Source organism: Panthera uncia, chromosome D1 (assembly GCF_023721935.1).
Source record: "Panthera uncia isolate 11264 chromosome D1, Puncia_PCG_1.0, whole genome shotgun sequence".
Taxonomy (NCBI): Eukaryota; Metazoa; Chordata; class Mammalia; order Carnivora; family Felidae; genus Panthera; species Panthera uncia.
Genome location: NC_064808.1, coordinates 9,621,964 through 9,648,994, shown reverse-complemented (window position 1 = coordinate 9,648,994; position 27,031 = coordinate 9,621,964). Strand labels below are relative to the sequence as shown.

The 27,031-nt window shown below is 38.7% G+C and overlaps 1 protein-coding gene across 4 annotated transcripts; it reads left to right on the top strand.

Moving 5' to 3' along the window:
- Positions 1-5,349: 5,349 nt before the first annotated feature.
- MS4A13 (membrane spanning 4-domains A13) lies at positions 5,350-26,004 on the top strand. 4 transcript variants are annotated; one of them, XM_049645718.1, is made up of 8 exons: positions 5,350-5,672; positions 5,789-5,950; positions 7,804-7,922; positions 10,647-10,787; positions 14,020-14,076; positions 15,248-15,367; positions 19,547-19,642; positions 25,393-26,004. In XM_049645718.1, exons 3-8 carry the CDS (start codon positions 7,869-7,871, stop codon positions 25,450-25,452), a joined length of 528 nt encoding a protein of 175 aa, XP_049501675.1. In that variant the 5' UTR covers positions 5,350-5,672; positions 5,789-5,950; positions 7,804-7,868; the 3' UTR covers positions 25,453-26,004. The 4 variants fall into 4 exon arrangements, with proteins under 4 accessions (XP_049501675.1, XP_049501677.1, XP_049501672.1 ...); XM_049645720.1 differs by lacking the exon at positions 5,789-5,950 and having other exon boundaries at positions 5,350-5,660; XM_049645715.1 differs by lacking the exon at positions 5,789-5,950.
- The last annotated feature ends 1,027 nt before the right edge of the window (positions 26,005-27,031 follow it).

Below are 27,031 nucleotides of genomic sequence, written 5' to 3'. Positions count from 1 at the left end.
GGAGGACTGAAGACAATGCAAGGCTGCTGGGCCCCCCGGGCTCTAGAGCTTGGGAAGCAGTAGGGGACAGCACCTGGGGTGGAGCCACCTCCTCACAAAAGGCCCCTGCAATGGGGCGCCTGGGTGGCTCAGTCGGTTGAGCATCCGACTTCAGCTCAGGTCATGATCTCGTGGTCTGTGGGTTCGAGCCCTGCGTTGGGCTCCGTGCTGACAGCGCAGAGCCTGGAGCCTGCTTCAGATTCTGTGCCTCCCTCTCTGTCTGCCCCTCCCCTGCTCATGCTCTGTCTCTCTCTCTCTGTCAAAAATAAACAAACATTAAAAAAAATTTTTTTTTAAAAACAGACAAGCAAAAGTCACCTGCAAGCCCTGAAGGAAAGTGGTTTCTGTGCTCACAACAGGGTGCAAACACTGGGGACTCCCAAAAGTACTGTGGAAGTGGGGATCTGCAGAGAACTGAGGTGTGCTTGAGCAGATAGGGGGGCAAGGCAGGCGGATGTGGCCACACCACCAGTGTGTCCTAATTCCCACAGGCTGGAGAGGACTCGGACATTAGCATTTTCCTAAAACTGGCTCATTTCTGCCTTTCTCCCTTCATTTTGCAATTAAAACAAACAGAGCCTTCCTCTCCCCCAGACTATTCTCTACAAGGCAATTTACATTTTTGAAGTATTCCCTCTTCTCCCCAAGCCCACCTCTTCTCTGCTCCCCAGTTCCCTGACTTCACTCTAAAAACGGACAGCCATCAAAAATAAATAAAAACACCAAAAAATAATAATAATAAAAATAAAAAATAAAAACAGACAGCCCTTTACTCAATTCTAGCAGCTCACCAGTACTCAGCGAGCTGCATCAATCTCCTTCTCTACCCTGGTATCTACCCAGCTTACACCTCACTCACGATGTGGCTGTGTTTTCCCAACTCCCGCCATGCCCCCAAGTATTTAGCAACACTCATAATCTGGTACAGACTTTTAGGCCAAAGGCTACTTCATGTAGTCACTGAATGCCAGCTGCAATGTCTAGTTCTGTTGGTCGCAGCCTACTGATAGTGATGCTATCGACCTGAATGTCTGCGGCCCTCGCCTGGGCCCTACCACTCGTGGCAGTCCCCACAGACATGTGCCCTCCTGAAGCCAATGCTGTGGCTGGACTGGCACAGTCCTTGTGGTCCTTACCGTAAATACAGGTTGCACCTCGGCAGCAACCATCAGGAAACTCCAAAGAACAAGATTTACCACTCACAAGTCCTGGAGGGTACATAGCATGCCCTAAGGGCCAGGTAGCAAGTTCACAGGGAGGGTGTGGGAGGGAGGGAGAAAAGGAGAAAGAAAGCACAAACGTGGGGTTCTGCCTTTATTAGGGTTGAGGGTGGAATATCTACAGTTTCTTGGGTTTGCTCTTTATGGGTGCATTTATTTATTCATTTATTCATTTATTGACAAAGACAGAGAGAGTGCGAGCAGGGGCGGGACAGAGAGAGAATCCCAAGCAGGCTCCTCGCTCTCAGCACAGAGCCCAGCGTGGGGCTCAAACCCTCGAACCATGAGATCATGACCTCAGCCAAAATCAAGAGTCAAAGGCTCAACAAACTGAGCCACCCAGGAGCCCCTTTATGGGTGAATTTAAACATAAGAGCAGGATAGGACACCTGGGTGGCTCAGTCCATTGAGCCTCCGACTTCAGCTCAGGTCAGGATGTCAAGGTTTGTGGGTTCGAGCCCCACATCAGGCTCTGATGCTATCAGCACAGAGCCCACTTTGAATCCTCTGCCCCCTCTCTCTCTGCCCCTCCCCCTCACCCACACGCACGCGCACTCTTTTTCTCTCTCAAAAATAAACATTAAGGGGTACCTGGGTGGCTCAGTAGTTTAAGTGGCCGACTTCAGCTCAGGTCATGACCTCATGGTTCGTGAGTTCGAGCCCCGCGTCAGGCTCTGTGCTGACAGCTCAGAGCCTGGAGCCTGTTTCGGATTCTGTCCCTCCCTCGCTCACGTTCTGTCTCTCTCTCAAAAATAAATAAACATTTTTAAAAATTACAAAAATAAATAAACATTAAAAAAACGTAAGATCAGGAATGAGGGCACAGGAAGGGAAGAGTGGGGTCATTCAAGCAGTTAGTAATCCATGTTAACCAGAGCTTTCTCAAAGGAAATCATAAGTAAAGTGGCCTGTTTCTTCTCCAGTTGTTTCGCTAGTAGCTGTCATGCAGCTGGCAATTGTTTCTTTGAGAGGAATGTCCTTGAAATGGATGCACTAGCAATCAAAAGCTTAATGTCAGGGACATTAAGACATGAGACCCTAATTTTACAGGGGAGAAAACAAAGTCAAAGACCAGTACGAGGGAGTACGCGCTGTCAGAACCAGAGCTGAGAACCATCCCTAGACCTTGTGATTCCACCAACAGTATTCCTTGCACAATTCCGTGACAGGCCTCAGGCAGGGCTCTTCCAGAAGCAGGCCTGAGAACGCGAAGGGGCACAGATTCTGGAACTAGACTGCTAGAGTTAGGACGGCAAATTGCACATTTTATAAGCTATGTGACTATGAACAAGACCCTCAACTTCTCTAAGCCTCAGTAATCTCACCAGTTAAAATAATAACAATGGTGAAGTTTAAGTAGATAAGCCAATGTGATCAACCTTGTTAAACAAGGAGGCCATTAGACCAGAGTGGCTCTAATGCCTGGACAGCCTACATAAGCAAACTGCAACCAACACCAGAATCAATGCACTCCGATCTCAGAAAATTAAACTTCAGAGCAACTAACCACAAACAGCCAACGAGGCTCTTCCAAAGAAGGCAGCTGTCTAAACTACAGCCAGTCACATAACTTCCTTGCTTTGCATCCACATCTACACAAAAACCTTTCCCCTACCTCCTGCTAACAGAGTGCTCCTTTTTTCAGTTTGTGTTGCCCAATTCAAATCAGTGTTTGCTTCAACTCCTCAAACTTTTAATGTATCTCAGTTTACCTTTAAACACACGTCAAGCACATAACATACTGTCTGGACATAGAAGATGCAGGAAAAAAAGGCAAAATAATTTTTATGCTATTAATTAGCATCTCATTAAAGAACTGAATTTAAGTAATAATGCTAATTATATGGAAATTAAAATCTACTACATATGTATATATGTGTGCAAGTATATGTATCCATATACATAAATACTATATTTCATATAAATATACATATATATTTATTGCATATCTACAATAAACTCAATTGTTTAGTTTCCCCAGTGTTATACAGATTTATTTCCATTTTTCTTACTAGAATAACCTAATGTTTACCCAGAGGAAGTTGTTTTCTCCTATACATAAGTGAAATTAAAATGCTCACAGCAACTTCGACAAAATATTCTATCAAGGTTTATAGCCAGTGGAGTTCTTGTAATAAGACCCAACAATGATCTTAACAACGTTATATCAAGAAGCGTAGTGGTCTCATCGCATTTCCTCATAATATTTTTGTTACCTTCGTAATGTCTTTGTTATCCTTGGAACCAGTTCAAGAGAAACTAACCATATAACCGGCATGGAAACATAGTTTAAACGACAAAAATTAAAAAGTCAAAAAAAAAAAAAAAAAAAAAGTAAGTCATATTGGATGTCATACCATGACTGACTGCCTCTTTATTGTTGAAGGATGCAGCGTTTTGAGAACCAAGTGACAAAAACAAGAATGAAATTAATTCTGAATTTCTAAACCCGGTTTATGGGGACTGAGAAAAGCAAACTTGGTTTACTGATCTGTGATATTATCAGAGGAATTAAGAAGTACCAAGGAACTTTGCCCATCCCACAGTTTGACCTACTCGTCTATTCTTGCCTATGTTCACACCAAATACATATGAATATGTATTGTATTCGCTGAATAAAGACGAGTACATATTTGGCCCCCCATCCAAGAAAATCCTCAAATCCAAGGTAACTTCCTTTCTTAAATGAAAAGAAAAGATATATCACTTCTCTTACAAGCAGTCAATCATGGCAGCCAATTCCAATAGGGAACCATCTCATCAAAACTGACTCTCATTTCTACAAAATCCATAATCCTGATATCGATAACACATTCAAGCGAGTTCCTCTTTCTATAGCGCATAGAATGCTTAATATTGTCCGATCGCTCTCTGCTCAGACAGGTAAAGCACAAAACAACAATCTTAATGTTAGAAACTGAAGTGTTTTATTACAGCACTAAAACAAATACCCTCGGTGATACACTGACCAATACAAGACGTAAAGGTATTAGAACAGCCTGGACATATTTTCTTTTCTTTCAATTGAGGGGACTGTAGAGTCAGAATGCAAGGAACCTACCTGTGGGGCTAACAATAAAGTTACTGAGTTTATAACTGATTTTCAGGCTATGCATGATCCTAAAAGACCTTGGTGGCTTTAACATATACTGGTAATTTGCCTTTGGCAAAAAGGGGTTTTTTAGCGGCCTTTAGGTAATTTCCTTATAAAAGAAAAATCTGTTTTTGAATGCTTTGCTCATTATCACTCACTAGATATTTACATCCCAAGCTTGAATTTTAATTTTCCCAAGTACCAACGTAAATTTTCCTAGAACAAAAGAGACTTTATAACATTAAGCCATTCTGTGGCTGCAGGAATGTCCGCTCTGCAGTGACTTTACTGCCTCAGTAAGTCATGGTAATTGCATAATAGGAGTACCTGCACTTGTCAGTTAATTTAAGATCACATTTTTTGCTTAAGGTTCCCCCAACCTCCGACTTCCTCATCTACCTTCCCACAGCAGACTCCTCTATATCCTCCGGCTGCTACCTCTACTTCTCTACACACCTTTTCCTAAAGATTGTTTTCACGACTCTCCACATCAAACAGAAAACTGATACCAGTGTAACCTGAAAGGTAAACTCACCTCGGGCAAGAGGACCAAAAAGTCATGCCGGTATCTCGCTAAATAGTCTCTTCATTAATTTCCTTCCTTGGCTTCTTCCATTTAACACAAAAAACAAAAACAAACACAAAAAAAACGGTGGAGGGTAGTCATCGACCCAACTGCCTGCCTTTTTCAACAGGTACACCTCCTAAAATGCATTTGCGCCACTTGTGCTACAATTTTCCTTTGAGGACAGAGAAAGTGAGGGACTGACTTTTCATCAGTGATCCTGGCCACTCATTATATAGAACATGCACCAGAAGGGTCAGTAACAGAAGGCGAAGTTTGGAAGGGCCATTTCTCCAGACACCAAGCGGGCCCGACCACGTGGCCCGCAGAGCCCTAGTGAGTCTGCGCACACGGCCCCTCTCCCCACCGTCCCCGCCCCCTTTGCCGTCCGGTACCTGGAGTCCCTGCGCAGGCGCAGGCGCAGGCACAAGAGGAAGGTGCAGCTGCTGCTGCTGCTGCTGCCGTTGGAGGCCCGCGTGGCCTGAAGAGCCTGCGGGCCTGCTGGGTCCTGGGCTCCTGGCAAGCTCAGTGATGCTCGCCCAGTAGAGTCTGGGGGCCTGGCCCTGAGGGGGCCGCCAGCTGAAATCTGCCTCTTGAGCTAGGCCTGGGTACTGGCAGGACGACCCGGACGGGGTGCTGGAGGAGTGCTGCTGGGCAGGGAGACCAGACCCTGCGGGTATCCCCCTCTTAGCCTCGGCTTGGACCTGAGAGGGCAAAACTCGATCCTTAGGACCTTGACCAAGTAAAATGAGGGGTAATGATGTCGCTTTGCTTCCGCGATTTCTTCGGTGTTAAAAGCCCTCAGGGGGCATGGAGACAGGATTGGGTGTCCCCCACCTCCCTTATTCTGCCCCGCCCATCTTTGTGCAGATGGCCTCAGCCAGTCCGTTTCATCAAGTGTGAGTCCCAGGGTCACAGCCCAGGTCTGGCCCTGGAAGTGCAGAAATGAGTCCCTCCACTTCCGGGAGCTCACCCTGCCTCGGGAGCCAGTCCCGATCATCCAAAGTGAGGTGACACCGTGATGTAGTTTAGGTGAGCAAGGAGAGGAGTATTAACGGACTGGTGGGGCAGAGGCTTCCCAAGGAAGGTTGTTTTGGAGCTGTTGGGGCTGAACCCCAGGGAGTGACAGGGATGAGGCTGAGAAGGTGGGCAGAGAACATTTGATGAAGGGCTTTCTCTGCCCTGCCAAAGAGTTTGAACTTTATTCTGAAGACAGTGAGGCGTCGCGTGCTAAAGATGGACAAGAGGTTTCTAGACATGAGCTCTCTGTGACTGTTCCAGAATTACTATGTAATAAGGCAAGTGTAGGGGATGAAGATAGGGCTGGGAATAAGGGCTAGGGGCTTGTTCTGCAGCTGGCTTTTGGGATTAGGGATGGGACCACCAGAAAATAAATACAAATAAATTATTTATTATTTATTTTTTATTCATCTAATTTTACAAAAATGAGATGCTTAACTGGGTTGTAGGGTAACTGAATGTAGATAGAATGTCATTTGAAAAAGTGCTAACTATCCTTTATTCCAGCAACATATTGTCGAATTTCTTAGTTTCTTCCTTCCAGCAGTTAAGCTAAAGAATTTTAAACACACACACACAACCTGTTTTTTCTTGGTGCTTTAATGAGTACTTCCTTAAAGTGTTGGTGGTTTGGGTGGGGGCCTGATGGAGATGCCAAAGGTGCTAAATATTCTCCCCAAGTCACTCGTGGTGCTTCCACTATCCGCTTTGTGAAAAGAATTTTTTATGCGTACGCCAAAGGGCTAATTATTTTTTATGATTTTCCTAGCAATCTAGATATGACTTCCTCATTACTTTATACATGAATTCTGAAATTCTGTGTCTTTTATTTAAGCATGACAAAATGATCAACTTGGTTGCTGTCTAGGCCTATACCCTTTCTTTGGTATTTCTCAGAGGTGGCATTTTAATATACAAAACTTATTATTTATACTTAGGTGATTAACATTGTTTTCTCTGCTGTCAGTAGCTCTTAAATTCTTGCCTAGCTTTTTTCTGTCTCTATACTTTAAGAGATTTAAGAGACACTCAGAAAACCAATATTTGCAACTAACGACTCATTAAAATAATCAAATCATGAGATTTTAAGGGTATAGGGAATGAGAGATCATTTACTCAAACCCTCCTTTCTGAAAGGACCAAGACTCCAGGTTTAAGATCATACCTTAGATGATCACCGGGCTAAGTAGCATGATTCATGTTATTGACCCAAGTATGACATGTTAGAAGATGTAGGACGATGTAACGTCAGATCCATAAAGGATACAATTATTAGCCAGGTTTTCTGAACACCAGGGAGAAATGCAGGAATAACAGGAAAAAACAAAACAATAACAAAAGAACAGGAGAAGCCTTTAGGATTGTAGAAGCAACTCCAGTAAGTTGTCTGATGGCAGAAAAAGTTCTTTCACACAGAAAGATAGCAAATGTGTGTAGGAAAAAAAAGAAAAAAATCATGAGCCCATGATGAATTTAAGTACAAGAACTTGGGTTTGAAATGCAAACATGGCATTATGAATTGCATTGAATCGATTACACATTGCAAATGAATTGTAAAAGCTTTACTGAAAATTCTCTAGCTCTGTTCCCTGGGTGTTCTTTATACCTTATCATCCAGAGCCACTGTTGCCTACTCAGGAAAAATAACTGTAATATACCTATACTTTTTAGTCATAGAGAGACCTTTCACTTATGGAGGCTGTTATTCAGAACAGGCAGATGCAAACTGATACCTTTACAAAGTAAGGCAGGGAAAGAAGAAAGCAGTTGCTTCAGAGTTTGGGGAGGTGGTTGTGAAACAGTAGGGAAAGAATCAAACTTTCTTTGAAGCAAAGCGTGTATATGTGTTTTGTGTCGTTTTGTAGAAGTTTGCTAATAAAGATATCACCAAAGATTCGAAGCATAATCATCTAGAGGAAATGCTGGTAGTATGGCTGTATGTGTATGTTCAAAACTCTCTACAGCAGACAGTCTTGTTTTAGGGGTAAGTAAGACTTCGCTCTTGATTAAATTCAGGAACATGCACTATTTCAGTTGAGCGAGGATGGTTCTTCCATCTGAAGAGGGGCATATTTGGTTAAGATAAAAAAAAATGGGCTTTTAAGATTTTTGGGTTTTTTTTTTTAGTTGACACACAATGTTACATCAGTTTCAGGTATAAAACGTAGTGACTCAACATGACTATATGTTATGCTATGTTCAACACAAGTATAGCTACCATCTGTCACCATACAATGCTATTACGATATAGACTATATTCCTTGTGCTGTACCTTTTATTCCTGTGACTTATTCATTCCATAACTGGAAGCCTGTATCTCCCACTCCCCTTCACCCAAAAAATGTTTTTTAATGCTAATTGCCTTCTACAAATTTTGACTTATCTTCTGTCTCTTCATAAAGAAATACGTGCTTAGATATAAGCATACTGACTAAACCAATATACACAGGGTAAGAAATAAATCCCAAAAAGAAATCAAAGACATGGTATTTTTTTTAACTAAGAGAGAGATCCATTGCTGATCTCTTTCAATTACCGTATTGATGTCTATGCGCGAGGATGGTTACTAATTCGTCTCTTTAAGTTATAAACAGAGAGGGGCGCCTGGGTGGCGCAGTCGGTTAAGCGTCCGACTTCAGCCAGGTCACGATCTCGCGGTCCGTGAGTTCGAGCCCCGCGTCAGGCTCTGGGCTGATGGCTCAGAGCCTGGAGCCTGTTTCCGATTCTGTGTCTCCCTCTCTCTCTGCCCCTCCCCCGTTCATGCTCTGTCTCTCTCTGTCCCAAAAATAAATAAAAAACGTTGAAAAAAAAAATTAAAAAAAAAAAAGTTATAAACAGAGAGCTCAGCTAGCTCTTAATAAACACCAAGGAATTAGGAAGATCATGCCCTTTCATATCTGAAGGAGAAAGAACTTCTCCACTGGATGTGAACTTTTCCTTTGAACTTGGCTGCTGTGTAGATCACTTGTCTAAGTCTCCCACCTGACTGTTCAGCAGAGGTTATTAATCTCTTTGTAGTCGCAGACCCCTTTGTACATAGGAAGAAGGTTCTGAATCTTCTCCCCAGATTCATGTGTATATAATAATCTTTGGCCCTCATATTTTTGTGTTGGGGGAAGAGGACTGTGACTTCCTAGAATCCCATCTGTTGACTCTAGGTTAAGAACCATTTTTAAATAAGAAAACCCATCTTGTCCTTCACACACTAGCAACCTTGCTTTCTTGTAGAGTCCTTTTCAAGCTTTGGCTACTTGGATGTTTCATAGTATTATACAGGAAAACTGCCAAGGAGACACTTTTTCAAGCCCACTCACTTAACAGTTGGAAAGCCATGTGGAATTAATGTTCTTCATACTGATGTGCTTCTACAAGAGGTATTTACTGGATGCCTGCTCTATGCCGGGCACCATATTAGAGGCTGGTGACAACGGGGAGATAACTGAAGTCCGGGCCCTCAAGGATTTTGTGATTTTCTCCCAATCAAATCCAAAGAATCTCTGAAGATAATGCCATTCTTCCAAATTTGATGCAGAGGAAATCCTAAATTCTAAATCTGTAAAAAGTGCATAAGGTTGTTACCCAAAAGTGGTCTTTCTATAAAAGAAAATTCTCTAAAGTGTATCTCTAATATTAGCCAATTGCATTTATGTGTTTTTAGGCTACTTGCTTTACCAAGAGCTGGAACTATTAAAACACTAAGCAGTGTCCTATTAAAATTTATGTTAAAGTGAAAATAATGTACCCTCTGAAATTTTTAAAGAGTAGTTAAAAATGTGATCCAATATATGAAATACCAGTCCACATATAAATTGAGAAATAAATTTACTGGCACCTATTTACTTGGATTATAATTATCTTCTTACAAATTAAAGTTGAGTAATAATTCTCCCCTACACAACCCCTCCCCTATCCAATAGGAAGACCTCATACAAGCAAGTCTACATTGGAAATTCTTTGTATTTCTTGCTTTCTTTTTCTTTTATCCCTAGTTTTAGAGAGAGGGAGAGAGCATGGGGAGGGGAGGGGGCAGAGAGAGAGAGAGAGAGAGAGAGAGAATCTTAAGCAGGCACCACGCTTAGCATAGTGCCTGACACAGGGCTCCATCCCACGACCCTGGGATCATGACCTGAGCCGAAATCAAGAGTCGGACACTCAACCAACTGGGCTACCCAGGTGCCCCTCTTTGTATTTCTGTGTTGGACCATGCCTCACCCCAGCATGCTTGTGAACAAGATACACAACAACTAGGCCTTGAAAGAAAAGATAAATAAAAGATGCAAAAAGTGACTCAACCTTAATAAATTACTAATGTACAAGCAAATATTGGCCACATGGCTTCCTGCATGCAAATCAATTAGAACCACAGTTTTCCTCAAATACGTTCAGTTTTCTCCTGCCATTATTTGATAGGTAGGGAAGACAGCCAGTAGTAGAGTCAGACTGTCAACTTTTTTATGAGAGAATTGACCAGAATTATCATTGAACATTCTGCTGCTCCAAGTATGGCTTACTCCTATTTGGTAAACCTCAGTACTTTCTAGTTAGGGCTCTCTTTTGAAGCTAACCAATCCAGAAAATACATGGTAAGTGCATTGCTATTTTACTTTTATCTTTCATAAAAACCTTGAACGTGTCTTCTAGTTAACACTTACTGGAATTATGTTGTAAATTGCATGGTTTCAGTACTAATGCCATTCTCTTCTCACAGGCTGTCCAGATTATGATTGGCATATTTCATGTTTTCATGTGGTACTTCCTATTGATTTTGTATATGGGACAAATTAGAGGAGTCTTTGGGACATACGAACCTATAACTTACAAAGCAGGATGTCCTTTATGGGGAGTCATCGTGAGTAGAATATATTTATATGATTTCATCATGCCGTAAATACTATTTGTGCCACTAGTGGAAGATAGGGAACAATTTCTAAACAGAGTTTTCAGAATTATGTAAGTAAATCCCATGTTGGTAACTTATTCAAAATCAAATTCCTTTTTTCAACAGATATTTTTTGAGACCCTTTAATTTACCAGTGCTATTATAAGAGATGTGGATACAGGAGGGAATAGACTGTGACAACCACAGGTTGGATTGTCCTTAGATATGTGGAAGACAAAGAATCTGAATTATAATAGCCATTAGCCTGGTTAGTTTTCATATTTAGGGTCCTTCTTCACACAATGAGTCTACACTCACATTTTCTAATGTGTGTATTCTGTGGTTTCTAGACAGCCATAAAGTAATAAAAAATTTGGAGAGTACAGCATCCTCAAAGCCAAGTAAACAATTAAGGAAAGATAAACTATATTGAAATCTGTTATTTTGCCAAATAAGGCTGAGAATTGACCATTGGATTTAGCAATATGGAAGCCAGCGATAAACTTGACATGTAGGTTCAGTTGAATGGTGGGGCAAAAACCTGACTGGAGTTGGTTTAAGAAATAACGGGAGGAGAACTAGAGACCACAGATACAACTCCTTTAAGGAGTTCGGTGTAATGTAGTGTATGTAGAGAAATGAGGTAGTAGCTGGGGAACTTTGGGTCAAGAGAGAGTTTGCTTATTTGCTTCAGTAAGTTGGAAGTATCATGTCATTTATCGAGGGGACTGAACCAGAAGAGAGAAAATGGATATGAAATAAATGGAAGCAGGTTGGGATTATTAGAATCATGTACTGGTGTAGGCAAGAGATGATGAATTTTAATACATAAAATAGCTAGGTCCATGGGAAGTTCATCTCTAGCAGTGGTTCTCAATGAGAGCTGGTTTTGCCCCTCAGAGAATATTTGGTGATGTCTGGAGACATTTTTGGTTTTCACACCTGGGGTGAGCTTCTAGCAGGCAGAAGACAAGGATATGACTAAATACCTCACAAACATATAGGATGGCTCCCACAACAAAGAACTGTCCATCTATAATGTAAACAGAGCCAAGGTGGGTAATGGGATGGAAAGGTAGAGGAACAGAAAGGACAAATTTTGATTTGCAAGTAGATGGGACATTGGGAGCTTATGGAACTTTTCTTCCAATGGCTTCAGATATCTCCGTGAATTAGGAAGTCAGATCATGAGCTGAGAATGAGAATGGGATAATGGACTGGTTGTTTGAAGAAAGGATATGAAATAGTCATCCAGAAAAAGAGAGTGCATGCATTGTGGAAAAGTAGTTTGCCTTTCGCTAAGCATTAAGAGCTCACTTAAGCTTTAGGAACATGATTTGTGTGTAGTGAGATGGGTCAAGATGGTTGTGTGTCTTAGGTCATGTTTGGCCACATGGGTGCAGGCATTCAGTAGGAAGGAGAACTGCATTTAATCAGGATTTGGATTTGACCATGATCTGTGATCAAACAAGAACTGTGAAAAGGAGTTGAAAGTGTATGTAAGTGAATGTAGTGTTGACCATGGAGTTTAAACTGGCAAAGGAGAGAATATAACGGAGAGGTGAGGGTCTCGATTATAAATCCAATCCAAATGACTGTTAGAGTTGTGATACCACAGGCATGAGGTATAGAGATAGGAGCTGGTGGTCCTAGTGGGATACTTTAAATTGAGATTTGAAAGATGTTACACTTATTGGTAGAAACAAGCACAAGAGAATGAATATGGGAGTGAGTGACTGAGATAGGATGGGGTCGGAGGTCTGGAGAAGAGAAAGTCAAAGAACCACAAGCCCAGGGTGTTAGAAGGATAATTACCAAGATGTAAGAGGTGTGAGAGAGTGAGACAAGAATTAAAATCACCAAGAGGAGTGACCAAGTCGTCAATAGATGACTTCAACCAGGACAGATAGTGGGTGGTAGAATCTGACAATATTTGACGAGAGAGAGAGTTGAAAGTAATAATGAGGAGGAAGGAGACCACTTATCTTATGCCTAGAACCAATGGTATCAGGGCTGTAAGAGAAAATGACCACCACTTGAGAGGGCTATAGAGAAAGTTGTGGCCTCTAGGAGATCCCCTGCCTTTATATGTTGGTTCACAGGTGTCAATGCATTGCTTTACAGAACAGTAGAATAGTGAATTTGCAGTCAAAATCCAGATAAATGATTCATGGCCCTCAGCGTTTAATCATACGTGTTACAAAAATAGCATGTGTAACTCCTAGAATAAATTATCTAAAACTTCAATCAAATTTAATTAAACGCAAAACTTCTCACTGAGGTCATAAACTTTGAAAGGTATTTTGTGAAGCACATGGTTTGGTAATTAGCTAGAGAGCACTCTAGTTTAAAATTCACCTTTATATTAGTTCTTCCTTTCACTGTGTACTTCTTAGAAATCTCAGCTTACAGAATGTTACAGAATGAAGTGCTGGGTGTGCAGATTTAAGTTATCCTTAAAGATAATTAGGAGTTAGTAAGCTTCAAGGTTTGGCTTTCCTGTAAACGGGATAGCATGAATGCTGTGTTTCCACAAATTATTCTTTGACTTAGATCTTTGTGAAAATGCCTAAAACAGATAAGACAAAAGGAATATATCAAGGGAATTGTACAGCTCACCTTCAAACAATATGGCATAGCTTTACACTTCTGGGAAATAGACAAAGTAACTTGGTATAAAATAATGGAAACTCTTAAAAAAAAGGCAAAAACATGAAATGTAGTTGTTACCTTAATAATGACTACAGTTTCAAGAGGTGTGTTTTGTACAAACAATTTGGAATAGACTCATGAGCCACTTTTTCCACATCTGGATATATACACAGTAATTACAATCAGTGGCTTCAATTTATTAGGAAGGATAGCATTCGAAATAATAATCAAGTGAGTTCAGAAAGTCTGTGCAGATATAAGCAAACTTGGTCCCTGACTCGGGACTCTTGAAGTCATCTTTGGCATATCCCACAACCTGAATTCTGCCCACTGTTCCCCATAAGTTTCTGTGATTAGTGACCCTGCTATAACGTTTCAGTTCGTGACTATATGATGGAAACTTGTCCTGACCCCTTCTACTGAAACCTCTTTATATTTTATAATTCTTTGTAGTCTAAAAATAATTGACTTAGAAGAGGAGTTGTTAAAAATATGTTTTAAGTTGATGAGCATCATCAATGAGTATTTATAAATATGTTTTTATATCCAGTTTATCATTGCAGGAGTCTCCATAATAAGAGTAGTAAAGCATCCAACTCCAGGCGTGGTAAGTGGAGATACTTAGGGTATCCTAGAAATCACTTGTCACAAAACTAAAAGGTTTTAGTGAGTATCTAAACAATGAAGGAATCTACCGTGCTTGTAAAATAAAGAATCAAGTGAAAATCTAGGAACACGTAATTTAATGTAGACATTCTATAGTGGTCAGTATCATTATGCAAAGGTTTCTAAATTTAAAGATAGGGCGTTTTTGGTTTAGTATTCTATCTTATTTTAACGTTGTATGAACTTTACTAGTAGAAAAAATTTAATAGGACCTAATAATGCCTTTATGTATAGACATAATACTACTATAAAACTTTATTTTCCAAACTGTCTGTCTAGTTTGGGGATAGTATTGGATCTTGTAATAAGATAGAGGATCTATCCAGAGGATCCATCTATGGTACAGGTAAGATATTGGAAAGAAAAAAACTCTCAGAATCTTAGAGCTCAAAGATACCTTAGAAGTCAATGAGTCTGATCTCACAGTTTTACAGATAAAATCTTACATCCAAAGATACGGATGTATCTCCCTAGAGAATGAAAATCCTGGGTTAAAAATCATTGACTCTTATTTGACTTACTTTTTTTACATTTTTTTTTTAATGTTTATTTATTTTTGAGACAGAGAGAGACAAAGCATGAACGGGGGAGGGTCAGAGAGAGGGAGACACAGAATCTGAAACAGGCTCCAGGCTCTGAGCTGTCAGCACAGAGCCCGACGTGGGGCTCGAACTCACGGACCACGAGATCATGACCTGGGCCGAAGTCGGCCGCTCAACCGACTGAGCCACCCAGGCGCCCCTTATTTGACTTATTTTTACAAGCAGTCATTTTCCATCTTTTTTTTTCTTTTCCTCTTTGCAGTGGAACTCCTTTTGTTCAAACCCTATCTTCATCTTTCTTTCATATGACCCAGAATATTGTAAAATACAACATTTTTAAGCCCAAATGGAAGACTGATGCTTATTGGTGTGATATTTCACTGTTCCCTCCAGATTAACTGGGTATCATGTAAACCAGAAAAATATTTTACTCTAATGGCAAGCATACTAACACCTCTGAAACTTCAGAAACTAGATCAGCATTTTGACTAGATGATTTTTTTTCAGCAGTACAAACAACCAAAGTGTTTATTTTGAATATAACAAACTTTCCATGTATCTTCTTTACAGATTACATTTGCTCTGATCATGAACATCTCATGCATAATGACTTCAGTTATTGCATCAGTTCTAACAATAATTGAGTTGTCTTCTTTTAATTCGGTGTCATATAGGAATTATGGACAAGCGGTAAGTGGCCAATTCCTTAGGAACATCTTAATTTAAAACAATTCTCTTCCAAGGTTTTAAAGCCTTTGGAGGTAAAACAAAGCTTTTACCAGTCTTCAGGAAATTCTTTTATTTAAGTAATAAGGTCTTGATTGAAAGTTATTTTGGGTTTTTTTATGTTTATTTACTTTGAGAGAGAGAGAGTAAATGTGCACCCGCACGAGCAAGGGAGGGACGGAATGGCAGGGGGGACAATATCAAGCAGGTTCCACACTGTCAGCGCAGAGCCCAACACAGGGCTCTCAGTCTCATGAACCATGAGATCATGACCTGAGGCAAAATCAAGAATCGAGTGCTTAACTGACCGAGCCACCGGGCGCCCCTTGATTGAAAATTTTAATTCAAAAATAATTCTGACATGATTTTTTGGTAAATATTACTAGAATGTTTGAATTCCTGACATGCCTAATTAAAACAAAGCAAGTAAATAATGTGAAGGCTTCAGTGATAAGTGTATATGCATTAGGCATAGGGTCACTGATGATTCTCTTAATGAAAGAAAAGTATAATCCTAGACCTTAAAACGATTCCCAAAATCAACAAAAGAATTCTGCTTCCCAATGCTTATAGTTGGAATTGTTGACACCTAGTAATTTCTGGTTTAACACAGAGCTTTTCATGTGTAGCCTATTTTTGTGTCTTGCATCAATTTGCCTTGTGTCCTCAAATGCTAAATGTACATGAATCTGTCTTGCTTCCATTTAATCGAATAACCAATCGTATACCTTGTACTAGAGAAATAACTGCATTTCTTTGTAAGATAGTAACATCTTCCATTAAATGTGAGTATCTTCACTGATATCACAATCTGTTTCAATTGTGTTGGCTTTAAATTCAGAATCCCAGAATATTAGTGCTGCAAAAGACTTCAGCAATACTTATAAATAAAAATCTTCCATTTCAAATGAGAACATACTAGAGTGGAGCTCCTCCTTACTTTCTTTTTCTTCAATTTTGTTTTCAATGTTTGTTTATTTTTGAAAGAGAGAGACCGAGCACAAGCAGAGGAGGGGCAGAGAGAGAGGGAGACACACAATCTGAAGCAGGCTCCAGGCTCTGAGCTGTCAGCACGGAGCCCAACACAGGGCTCCAGCTCAAGGACCGTGAGAACTTAGCCTGAGCCAAAGTCAGACGCTTACCTGACTGAGCCACCCAGATGCCCCTCCTCTTTATTTTCGAACAACAGAACAAAAAATAACAATTTGAAAGTTTTAGTTCAAAAATAATTCTAATGAGAAGAGTCATTGTAGATGAGGGATGAACTTCCTACTCCCCCCATCGCGCTCTCTACCTGCACTGTATTATAAAGGGACCATCAGTGCTGACCTGAAGTCAGTATTAATGATCAATTTCAGTCTCCCAAATGCACGTTTCAGTTTTGTTTGCTGTGATTGATTACATGAAATGAACTTATATATTAGACCCACAATCTTTTCCTGGAGGCATTATAGAATTCTACTCCTGCATTTACTAAGGCAGCCAACATTTTACAATATTTTCCATATGCCAGCTTTTCTAACATAAGCAAGTTGCTTGGCTAACCCCACAAATTCATCAAGTTACCAGTGTTTCCAGGTAGGTTCAGCTATCTCAAAAAGTGCATGCCCCTGAAACATACTTCTCAGATAGGAAAATGGTTGCTAGTATAAATCCAGAACCAGACTGACTTTATTCAAACACTATCTTTAATACTCATTGTATGTGACCCTACGGACAAGTTTCCTAACTTCCCTGTTCCTTAGTTTTTTTATGTGTCAGTGGAGCAAATGATAACACATACCTGTTAGTTAAACTGCTTTGTCTCCCAGACTCCAGGCCTGTAATTCCAAATATGCCTGTATATCTCATATGGATATGCTTCCGGTGTCAAACAGAATTTCAACAGATATAAAATGGAAAATATTTGCCTCCTCAAAAGTACTGCGCTGCAAGACTCCCTTATTTCAGCCTCCGGAGCTCAAAACCTTGATGTAATCCTGTACCCTTGTCTCTCCACTGTCTTCCCAATTACCAAGTACTATTCATTATTTACTCTAATTTTTATTAATTAGGGCTCTCTTGGTTGTAAGTGCCAGGAAATACAATGCAAATTGACTTAAGCAAGAAAAGGGCACTCACTGATTTATGTGGGATTCAAAGGCTTAAATCACGTGTCAAGAACTCAGTCACTCTCTGCTGCTTGCCTGTTCGAACTTTTCTGGCAAAAAGCGGGGAGAATTTGTCTGAGAGTAACACTTCACATGTATAAATTAAGGAACGTGGGCAAAATGACTTTTTACAATCTTGGTAGCTAAGAGGTCACCAGAACTTCCCAGCTAAGATGCTACAATCGTGTTTCTGCCAACAAAATTAGATCAGAATTCTGATAAGGTAACTTGCCATTTCAAACCCTCTGTAGTCTTTTCTTTATCCTCCTGTTAACATCATGCACGCCCTACACCCGAGTTAAATTCCCTTTATCGTTTTCTTAAAACACAAGTCACTCTTTTTTTTTTTTTACATTTATTTATTTTTTGAGAGACATAGAGACAGCACAAGTTGGGAGGGGCAGAGAGAGAAGGAGACAGAATCCAAAGCAGGCTCCAGGCTCTGAGCTGTCAGTACATAGCCCGATGCAGGGCTTGAACTCACAAACCGTGAGATCATGACCTGAGCCGAAGTTGGATGCTTAACTGACTGAGCCACCCAGGCGCCCCAAAACACAGTCATTCTTGCATTCAATTTTTCGTTCATATTTCAAACCATAGGTCGTGTGATATGTATTTTGGCTTTATTATCATTTCTATTTTATGTCTCCATTTCTTAATTATTTTGTCACACTTGTAATGTGTGCTATTACATTTTTTCCAGAACAAGATAGGTTACACTGAAACTAGTAAATGAAAATTCAAAGCTGCCTAGAATGTTGCATCCCTCCTTCATTTTTCTCAGTCCTACTCTTATTTCCAATGTCTTACCTCTTTATGAAGCCTTCCTAGATATGAATGGCTTAGGGTAAACCTCCCGTCCCCTAAAATTACCGAGCAAGTTTTTTATCCCTTTTGACGTATTTAACCTTATCGTACGTTACCTTACATTATCTGTCTTTTCTACTTGAATATAAACCTTAAGAAAGCTAGAATTTTTGGTCATTTCATTCTTACCGTCTAATCCCTACCACCTAATAGTTTCTTGCATAAAAGATATCAAATAAACTGAATGAAAATGGAGAAGGAGGAAGAGAAAACTGAAGGAGAGAAAATTGTAATGTTACTCTTTCCACGTCTGCATATCATTCTTGTCTTTCTACAGCCAGCCCAAAAACTACATTTATTTTCAGGATTAAGACCAGTATCATTCATCCTGATATGTAGTTGAAAATATCTTTCTTTACAGAGAGGGAAGGAAGCAAACCATAAGAGACTCTTAAAAACTGAGAATAAACTGACAGCTGATGGGAAGTGGGAGGGAGGGGAGGGTGGGTTATGGGCATTGAGGAGGGCACCTGTTGGGATGAGCACTGGGTGTTGTATGGAAACCAATTTGACAATAAATTTCATATTTAAAAAAAAAGAAAATCTCTTTCTGACAGCAACAGAAGGGATCTGCTTTATTATCCCAGCAAAATCATAATCACCTTATACTTCCAAGTGAGATGGTGGTGTTTGAGTATTTACCCATCCTTCCACATCATGTTCCAGCAATTTCTATGTGAGATTTTTATCACCACACAGATACATTTAAGTAGGTCTGTAATTAACAATAGTTGTTTTAATACATGAAGATTGCTTGATAAAATCTTTTACTAGGCGTCTTACCATTGGAGACAGAAGAATCAAATCTTATTGACTGAAGTGTTTGGATAGAGCCCCTCGTCATGAAGAGAATAACAAGAATGAAGAGTTCTAAGAATCAAGACTAGAAGGCTGAGTGATGAAGATCAAAAACGGAAGCTGTAGATGGTGAACTGGGGGAATTAAGGCTAGAAAAAGTGGAGCCAGAGGCTAAGGAGTAGAAAATGACTAGGGAAGTCAGATGGTGAAAGCATCTTACTTATTTTTCCTGTTTTCTTTGACTGTCACGGTAGGAGCTCTTTCTGTGAATGTACTTGCACTTACTAAAGATAATAATGCAAGATTTCTCCCTATTTTCTGGTTTCAGAAACTTGGAAGGGAAGTTTCACGTATTTTACTGCTCTCTTACTCCTTTGAGATTTCTGTTGCATTAACATACACAATCTTTGGCTGTATTGGTTTGGTAAGTGTACGTGTCAAGAGATGTTGATTTCTAGCACACATTCTATAAAGAGATGATACGATGTGTTAGAACTCATGAAAATTGAATATGTGACTATTTCCTTTAACGTTTTTCCTTATTGTTTATAAAGTTACCAAAGTAATACCTGAAACTATCAAGTAAAATTAGAGTAAATTATTATTGTCCTCATCATACCCACACATCCAAATCCACACAAAAAAGACACAAACACACACGCAGACCCACACATACAGTTTTCTTTTTTACTAACTGTGTGATCCTATTCATATTGCTTTCTCACATGCATTTTTTCTCAACTATCATAAACATCTTTCCATGATAAAACAAAACAATGCCTTTTAGTAGCATCATACTTTTCCTTAGTATCTATTTCAACATTTTTTGGCTGCATATTTATCTTTTTTCCAGTTTTTTAAAAATTATAAACAATGATCTTTGCATATAAGACTAGTATTTCTGTAGGTAGTTGATTTCTAGAAGTGTAGTGACAAGTTTGATAACATCCCAAAATGCTGTCAGAATCCAGAAGTTTATGAGAATGATTATTTTGTCACAAGCTTAAAAAAGCTAAGTACCTACATTGATTCCTTCTTTCATATTTATGGAGGGCTTACTCTTTACTAGGCATTGTAATAGGCACTAAGAATGCATTGATTAAGGGGCACCTGGGTGGCTCAGTCAGTTAAGCTAACTTTGGCTCAAGTGGCTTGTGAGTTTGAGCCCTACGTGAGGCTCTATGCTGACAGCTTGAAGCCTGGAGCCTGCTTCGGATTCTGTGTCTCCCTCTCTCTCTCTCTGCCCCTCCCCCACTCACACTCTGTCTCTCTCAAGAAATAAATAAACATTGAAAGAATTTAAAAAAAAAAAGAATGCAGTGATTAACAAGACAACATCCCTACCATCAGAAAGCTTTCTGTGTCAGTGGAAGAGAAAGACAATTAACAAATAACATACACACACACACACACACACACATATATATACACCCACAAACATATGTACATATATGTATATATATACACACATATACATATCTTTATATATATATTATATTTATATTAATTTATAGTACTATATATGTTAGATTAATACTATACTTTTATATATTAGATATTTTATATATAATATATATTATAGTACTATATTTTTGAGTGTTTATATATACTACATACATGTGTGTATATATATATATATATATACACATACATACATATATATATATATATATATATATATATAAATAATTTAAGGAAGTGGAAAACTTATGGAGTAAAAGGAAATGGAGTAAAAAGACAAAGCAAAGATTATTTTTACATAGGATAGTAAGAAAAGGCCTCCATGCAGGGACTAACTGAAGTGCAGAAGTAACTGAGACTACATGGAAAAAAGAGTTTTCTAAACAAAGGGGATGTGTGGGGCTTCCAGAATGGTTGAGTGAGGATATAGTAATGCTCCCTAAAAATAAATGCTAAAACTGGACAAACTGTCAATAAACAATCTTTTAAAGATTCTGGAAATTTACCAAAGCATACAAAATATTGAGAAGCATTTACTGAAGAAAATTCACTAAATCTCACTAAGAATAGTTTAAACATTTTAGTTTGGGGCTGCTCCAATTCCTCCCAGCCTCCACTCCCAGATTCCCTTTTGCAGAAGTTTACATAGGATTGGTTTTTATTTGGTTTTACTCTGTTAGAGTACAGAAAGTTTAATGACCAGGGGTGTTATTAAAACGGTAGTCATCTCAGTGGCCAAAAATCTAGGAAAGCCAATATAACACTCAACCTAACTGAGCTCATGATGTTTGTTCGGGTAGGAATTGACTGGCAACCAGCCAGAAACTTAACGGGGAGATCCTGAGAGCAAGAGAGCCAAAGTGGGCCTTGATAATATCCTACTTATCCTTGTTTCCTGGAACATTATAAATGTGCATGGGCTAGGCTATGCATGCATTAGGACACTGGAGAGGGTCCTAGTAAACTGCTCACCCCTGGCTGAATAAGACACCTTGCAAACACAAATTAAAAGCTGGGGCAGATTTACAAACAGCCTAAACTTTGAATACATCCCCTAAGCTACATTGATTCATTGACAAAGGCTGGAAATATTACTGGTTCAAAATATATATTACTTCGCTAGGGCTACCATAACAAACTATTACAGACCAGATGACTAAAACAACTAGAATTTCATTTCTCACATTTCTGGAAGCTGGAATTCCAAAATCGAGGTGTTGGCAGGGTTTTGTTTCTTCGGAGGCCTCTCTCTTTGGCTTTAAATGTCTGTCTTCTCCCTAGGTCTTCACATGGTCTTCCCTCCTCTTATAAGGACATCAGTCATTTGGAGTAAAGCCCACCTTAATGACTTTATTATAACTTTATTACTGCTTTAAAGACTGTCTTCAAATACAGTCACATTCTGGGGCACTAGGAGTTAGGACTTTAATATATAAACTTTAGGGAGACACAGTACAGCACATCACAAGGTGTTTAAGCACACCTCTGACCACTGATTGGCTGACCACCTATCCTGACCAAGGAAGAACCCCATTAAACCAGTCTTAAGATTAAAAACATAAATGAAAAAATGAAAAAAGTAAGTAGATTGATATATCAGAGGCTATATACTGCAAGGGACACAGACTCCACAAAATTGATACAGGCAAGTCACAAAAGGCAGCAATAACAACCACTCTTGGGGAGAAGATAAGGGAATCAGAATCCAGAGTAGCTACAATATATTATGTAAAATATCCACTTTTCAACAACAACAAAAAAAATATGACAAGCAAAAAACAGGAAATAGTGACACCCTTGAAAAAAAGCAGTCAATAGATACAGTCTTAGGGAGGAAGAGAATGACAAATGATGGGCTTCACAAAGAAAGACTTTAAAGAACTAAAGAAAAACAGGTTGAATAATATGTTAGTTAACATATTAATATTAAAAATGATGACTCATCAAATAAGAGTCTTAATGTCTATTACCTTGATTGTAGTCATATGGTATCATGGTATTTGTGTATGTCTAAATTCATCTAATTGCACCTAAATTCATATAATTGCATCAAATATGTACAGTTCTTTATATAAAGCTATTAATTTTTAATAAACAATGATATAAATGAAAGAAATACTAATTTTTAAAAAGAACCAAATGGAAATTCTGGAGTTTAGAAATACACTGTTACTGAAATGAAAAACTCACTAGAGGGACTGAAGAGCAGATCTCTGACAGAAGACAAAATCAGCAAACATGATAGAACAATATAGATCATCCAATCTGAAGAACAGGAAATAATAAGAAAATTTAATAGAGCCCCAGAGATCTATGGGACACCATCTAGTACACCAACATATGCATAATGAGAATCCCAGAAAGTGGAGGAACAGGAAAAAATCTTGAAGAAATAATGGCCAAAATTTTCCTAAATTTGATGAAAAGTATTATTCTATATATGTAAGAAGCTTAATAATATCCACTTAGAATAATCACAAAGAGATTCACTCCTAGACACCTGAGACCCAAACTTATTTTAAAAGGAGACAAAATCTTAAAAGCAGCAAGAGAAAAATTGATTTCATATACAATAGAACCACTATAAGGTTAACAGCTGACTTCTCATCAGAAACAATGGAGGCCTGGGGCGCCAGGGTGGCTCAGTCGGTTAAACTTCTGACTTTTCAGCTCAGGTCATGATTTCACGGTTTGTGAGTTCGAGCCCCACATGGGGCTCTGTGCTGACAGCTCATAGCCTGGAGCCTGCTTCTGATTCTGTGTCTCCTTCGCTCTCTGCCCCTCCCCCACTCACACTCCATCTCTCTCTCTCTCTCTCTCTCTCTCTCTCTCAAAAATAAACATTAAAAAATTAAAAAAAAAAAATAGAAACAACAGAGGCCTGAAGGTAGTGAGATGGCATATTAAAGTGTTGGAGGAAAAAACAGTCAAGCATGAACTCTATATCCTTTAACTATCCATTCAGAAATGAAGGTGAAATAAAGACATACACAGATGAACAAAGAGAATGTGTGGCTAGGAGAACTGCCTTAGACACTATAGGAAATTCTTTGGTCTAAAAGAAGGTAGTATCAGATGGCACTCAACACCTGAAGAAATAAAGAGCATCAGGTAAAGGTAATTACGCAGATGACTATAAAAACAATATAAATATATCTTTTGTGCTTCTCTTAACTGATTTAAAAGACAATTGCGTAAATTGCATTGAACTCACCCAGACAATCGAAAATAATCTTTTTTTCAAGTCATGTGATTATCAACCTTAATTCCCAATGACTCAGCTCTAACTTGTAGCATTAAAGCAGCCATAGGCAATATATGAATGAATGGATATGGCTTTATTCCAGTAAAACTTTCCAAAACAGGCAGTGGGCCAAATTTGGTCCATATGCCATAATTTGCCAATCCCTGTTCTATAGATACATATTTTCTCCTTTTTTTCTGAAATTTTAAGAAATAAGTTTACAAAGTCAATAATTATAACACTGTATTGTTGACTATATGACATGTAGGTGTAATATGACAATAATAACACAAAGGAAGGTGGAAGGAATAGAGCTATACGAGAACAAAGTTTCTATATTTTACTGGAATTAAATTAGCATTCATCTGAAACACTGGTAAATTAAGATGCACATTGGAAGTCCTAGACTAATGAGTAAGAACACTGAAAAATTATAAGGAAATAAGATCAACAAAAAATTAAGATAATATATAGAAAGTACTAATAGGTAAGGGAGGAACATAAAAGACACAAGACCTATAGAAAAGAAATAGCAAGGTATTAGACATAAATCCAACCATTTCAGTAATAAGATTAAACTAAAACTGCACTGAGATATTAATTTCCTAACAGAATGATTACATTTCAAAATACAATTCTAACTAATGATAATGACTATGGGTAAAAGAAATCTTTCACTCCTACTTGGAATATAAAATATTACAACGACTTTGAAAACTTTTGGGGCATTATTATGGAAAGTTAAGGTGTATATACCCTAATCAGTAATTTTAGTTCTTAGTACGTATCCAGCAGAAATGTGTGTGGGGATGTACTAAGGTATACTTCCAGGGAAATACCAATATTAATTCATAATAGTCCCAAGGTGGAAACAGTGCAAATGGGTGAGTGGTGAATATATTGAGGAATGTTACTCTAACAAAATTCTACGTGGTAATTAAAATGAACTGTACCTTCCCTTAACAACATGATGACTCTCATTTATTCGATGTTAAGTATGGAAAGTCAGACTCAAAGAATGCATGCTTTATGATTCCATTCGTATGACGTTTGAAACCAGGCAAAACTAAACCTGAACTGTAATGTTTACGGAGGGATGCAAGCTAGTAAAACTAGGAAGAAATGATTAATTACCTAAAAGTCAAAATGACAGTGACTTTGGGAAGGAAGAAATGGGTAAAAATTGGGAAATATCGTGACAAGGTAACTTGTGGGGTGCTGGCATCTGTTCATGTTCAAGAAGAATATTTTGTTATTGTTAAAGTCTGGAAGTCTGCCAAACCTACCAACGTCTAGTAGGAATTAAGAGAGTGGGTTGAAGTAGAGATGGGACAGAAAGAGGACAAATGGAACTTTGACATTTTACTCTATAAACATCAGTACTGCTTATATTTTTTTAAAACTAAGTCATTAGATGTATGATATTAGGAAGCATGATATGATTTACATGAGGTTAATTTTTTTTTCAGAGTCATCGTAATGAAGATAGTCTCACAGCTGTCCCAGAGGAATTTGAGAGTACTTTTTAAGAACCTTAAAAATGTGAGATTTTTCCTGGTGCTCATACCTGCTGTTGGCCCTAATGATATCTCTGTATAACAAAAAGCTGCTACAAAGCCCACAGGTGTTGTGCAAAAGAAAATACAAAACAAGTTGGATTTTTTCTTCTCGGTATTCAAGAAATTTCTCTGCACATATTTTTGTAGGCTCCAAGTGGAAAGCTTTTCCCTATTTAAATACGTTATTATGAGGGAAAAATTATTTTCTAGTACTCTGAACCTGTCAACCCTGTCTTAACTCTGAAGCTGTCACCTCTCCCTAAGAGAGCTTTCGTAAGAGACCATAAAAAAGATCTGTGATTGTCTCTAGAGGGCAGGCTATAAAGACTTGGTGAGTGATACTACGTAATTCTCAGGAAAACTTTAAAATACAAGTAAAGAGTACATTTCAGCATGACTTCTTCTACCAGAACTAGCTTCTACTTGAACAAAGGATGAATCCAAAGTCATCCGACTCATAGTCCCTTCATTGTTCCTCTTTGACTGTTTCTCTCCTCATTAAAGTTCCTTCCTGCCCTGAAAGTCTCTGTTGTCTTTCTTCCCTTTCATTTCCCTTGCTTCTTATTTCTCATCATTGCTTTGATCATCTGTGCAGTTGCTTTTCAAAGTGAACAGGCTGCCTTTTCATAATCAGGAGAATCTCCCAAGAATCTGTTCTGAATTCAGATTCCCCCTCTCTTCTAATAGGGAACAGCACTTCAGAAAGCCTTGCTCAGCAGAATCAATCATGCCAGTGAGTTCATGTAGCTCTCTTTTAAATGTGCTGCCATTTTTTGTTGGTTTTCGGCCTTGTCTCAAAAGGTTTCATCAGTTGCTATAAAAAGATTTCATGGGTCTAAGAATTTCAGTTCAACACACATTGAGTGTCTTCCGTGTGCTAATGATTATATTAAACTCAGGAGTATCAAAGACTAATAAGGGACCTCACCACGAAGAGTTTTTTGTTTTTTTGTTTTAGGGGAAGAAACAAACAGGTAACAAATCAAGACTATGCAGTGTGATATATATATATATATATATATATATATATATATATACACACACACAGAAGTATGAAACAAATGAAGTGGCACAGAAGAGATAATGATCCTTCTGTTGGGATATAAGAGGAAATAAAGCTTTATGAAGGATATGGCCTCTGAGCAGGGGGGTTAATTGTAGTTGATGAAGCAGATTGGAAGGTGGGAAGACATTTCAAATGAGAGTAGCTGGTGCAAAAACCAAAATGTGAGAACGATCATAGTATATTCTAATAACTAAAATATAATTAAAACACAATGACAAGAAGGAGCAGTTCGAGTGAAAGTTGGAGAGGGAAGAAAAGGCCAGATACTAAGACAAATCATCAAAGATTGATGACTGTATTGTATTGAACTGTATCTTGAATATAGTGGGAAGCCAGTGAAGAGTTTTTAAGTAGGGAATGACAGGCTTGGATTTATTTTTGAGGAAAAAGTATTGAATAGGGAGAAATGCATTAGAAAGGTTAAATTTGATAAGAACGGCTAGAGTGTGGGAGGGAGTAATGGATAACTATTGCAATGATTCA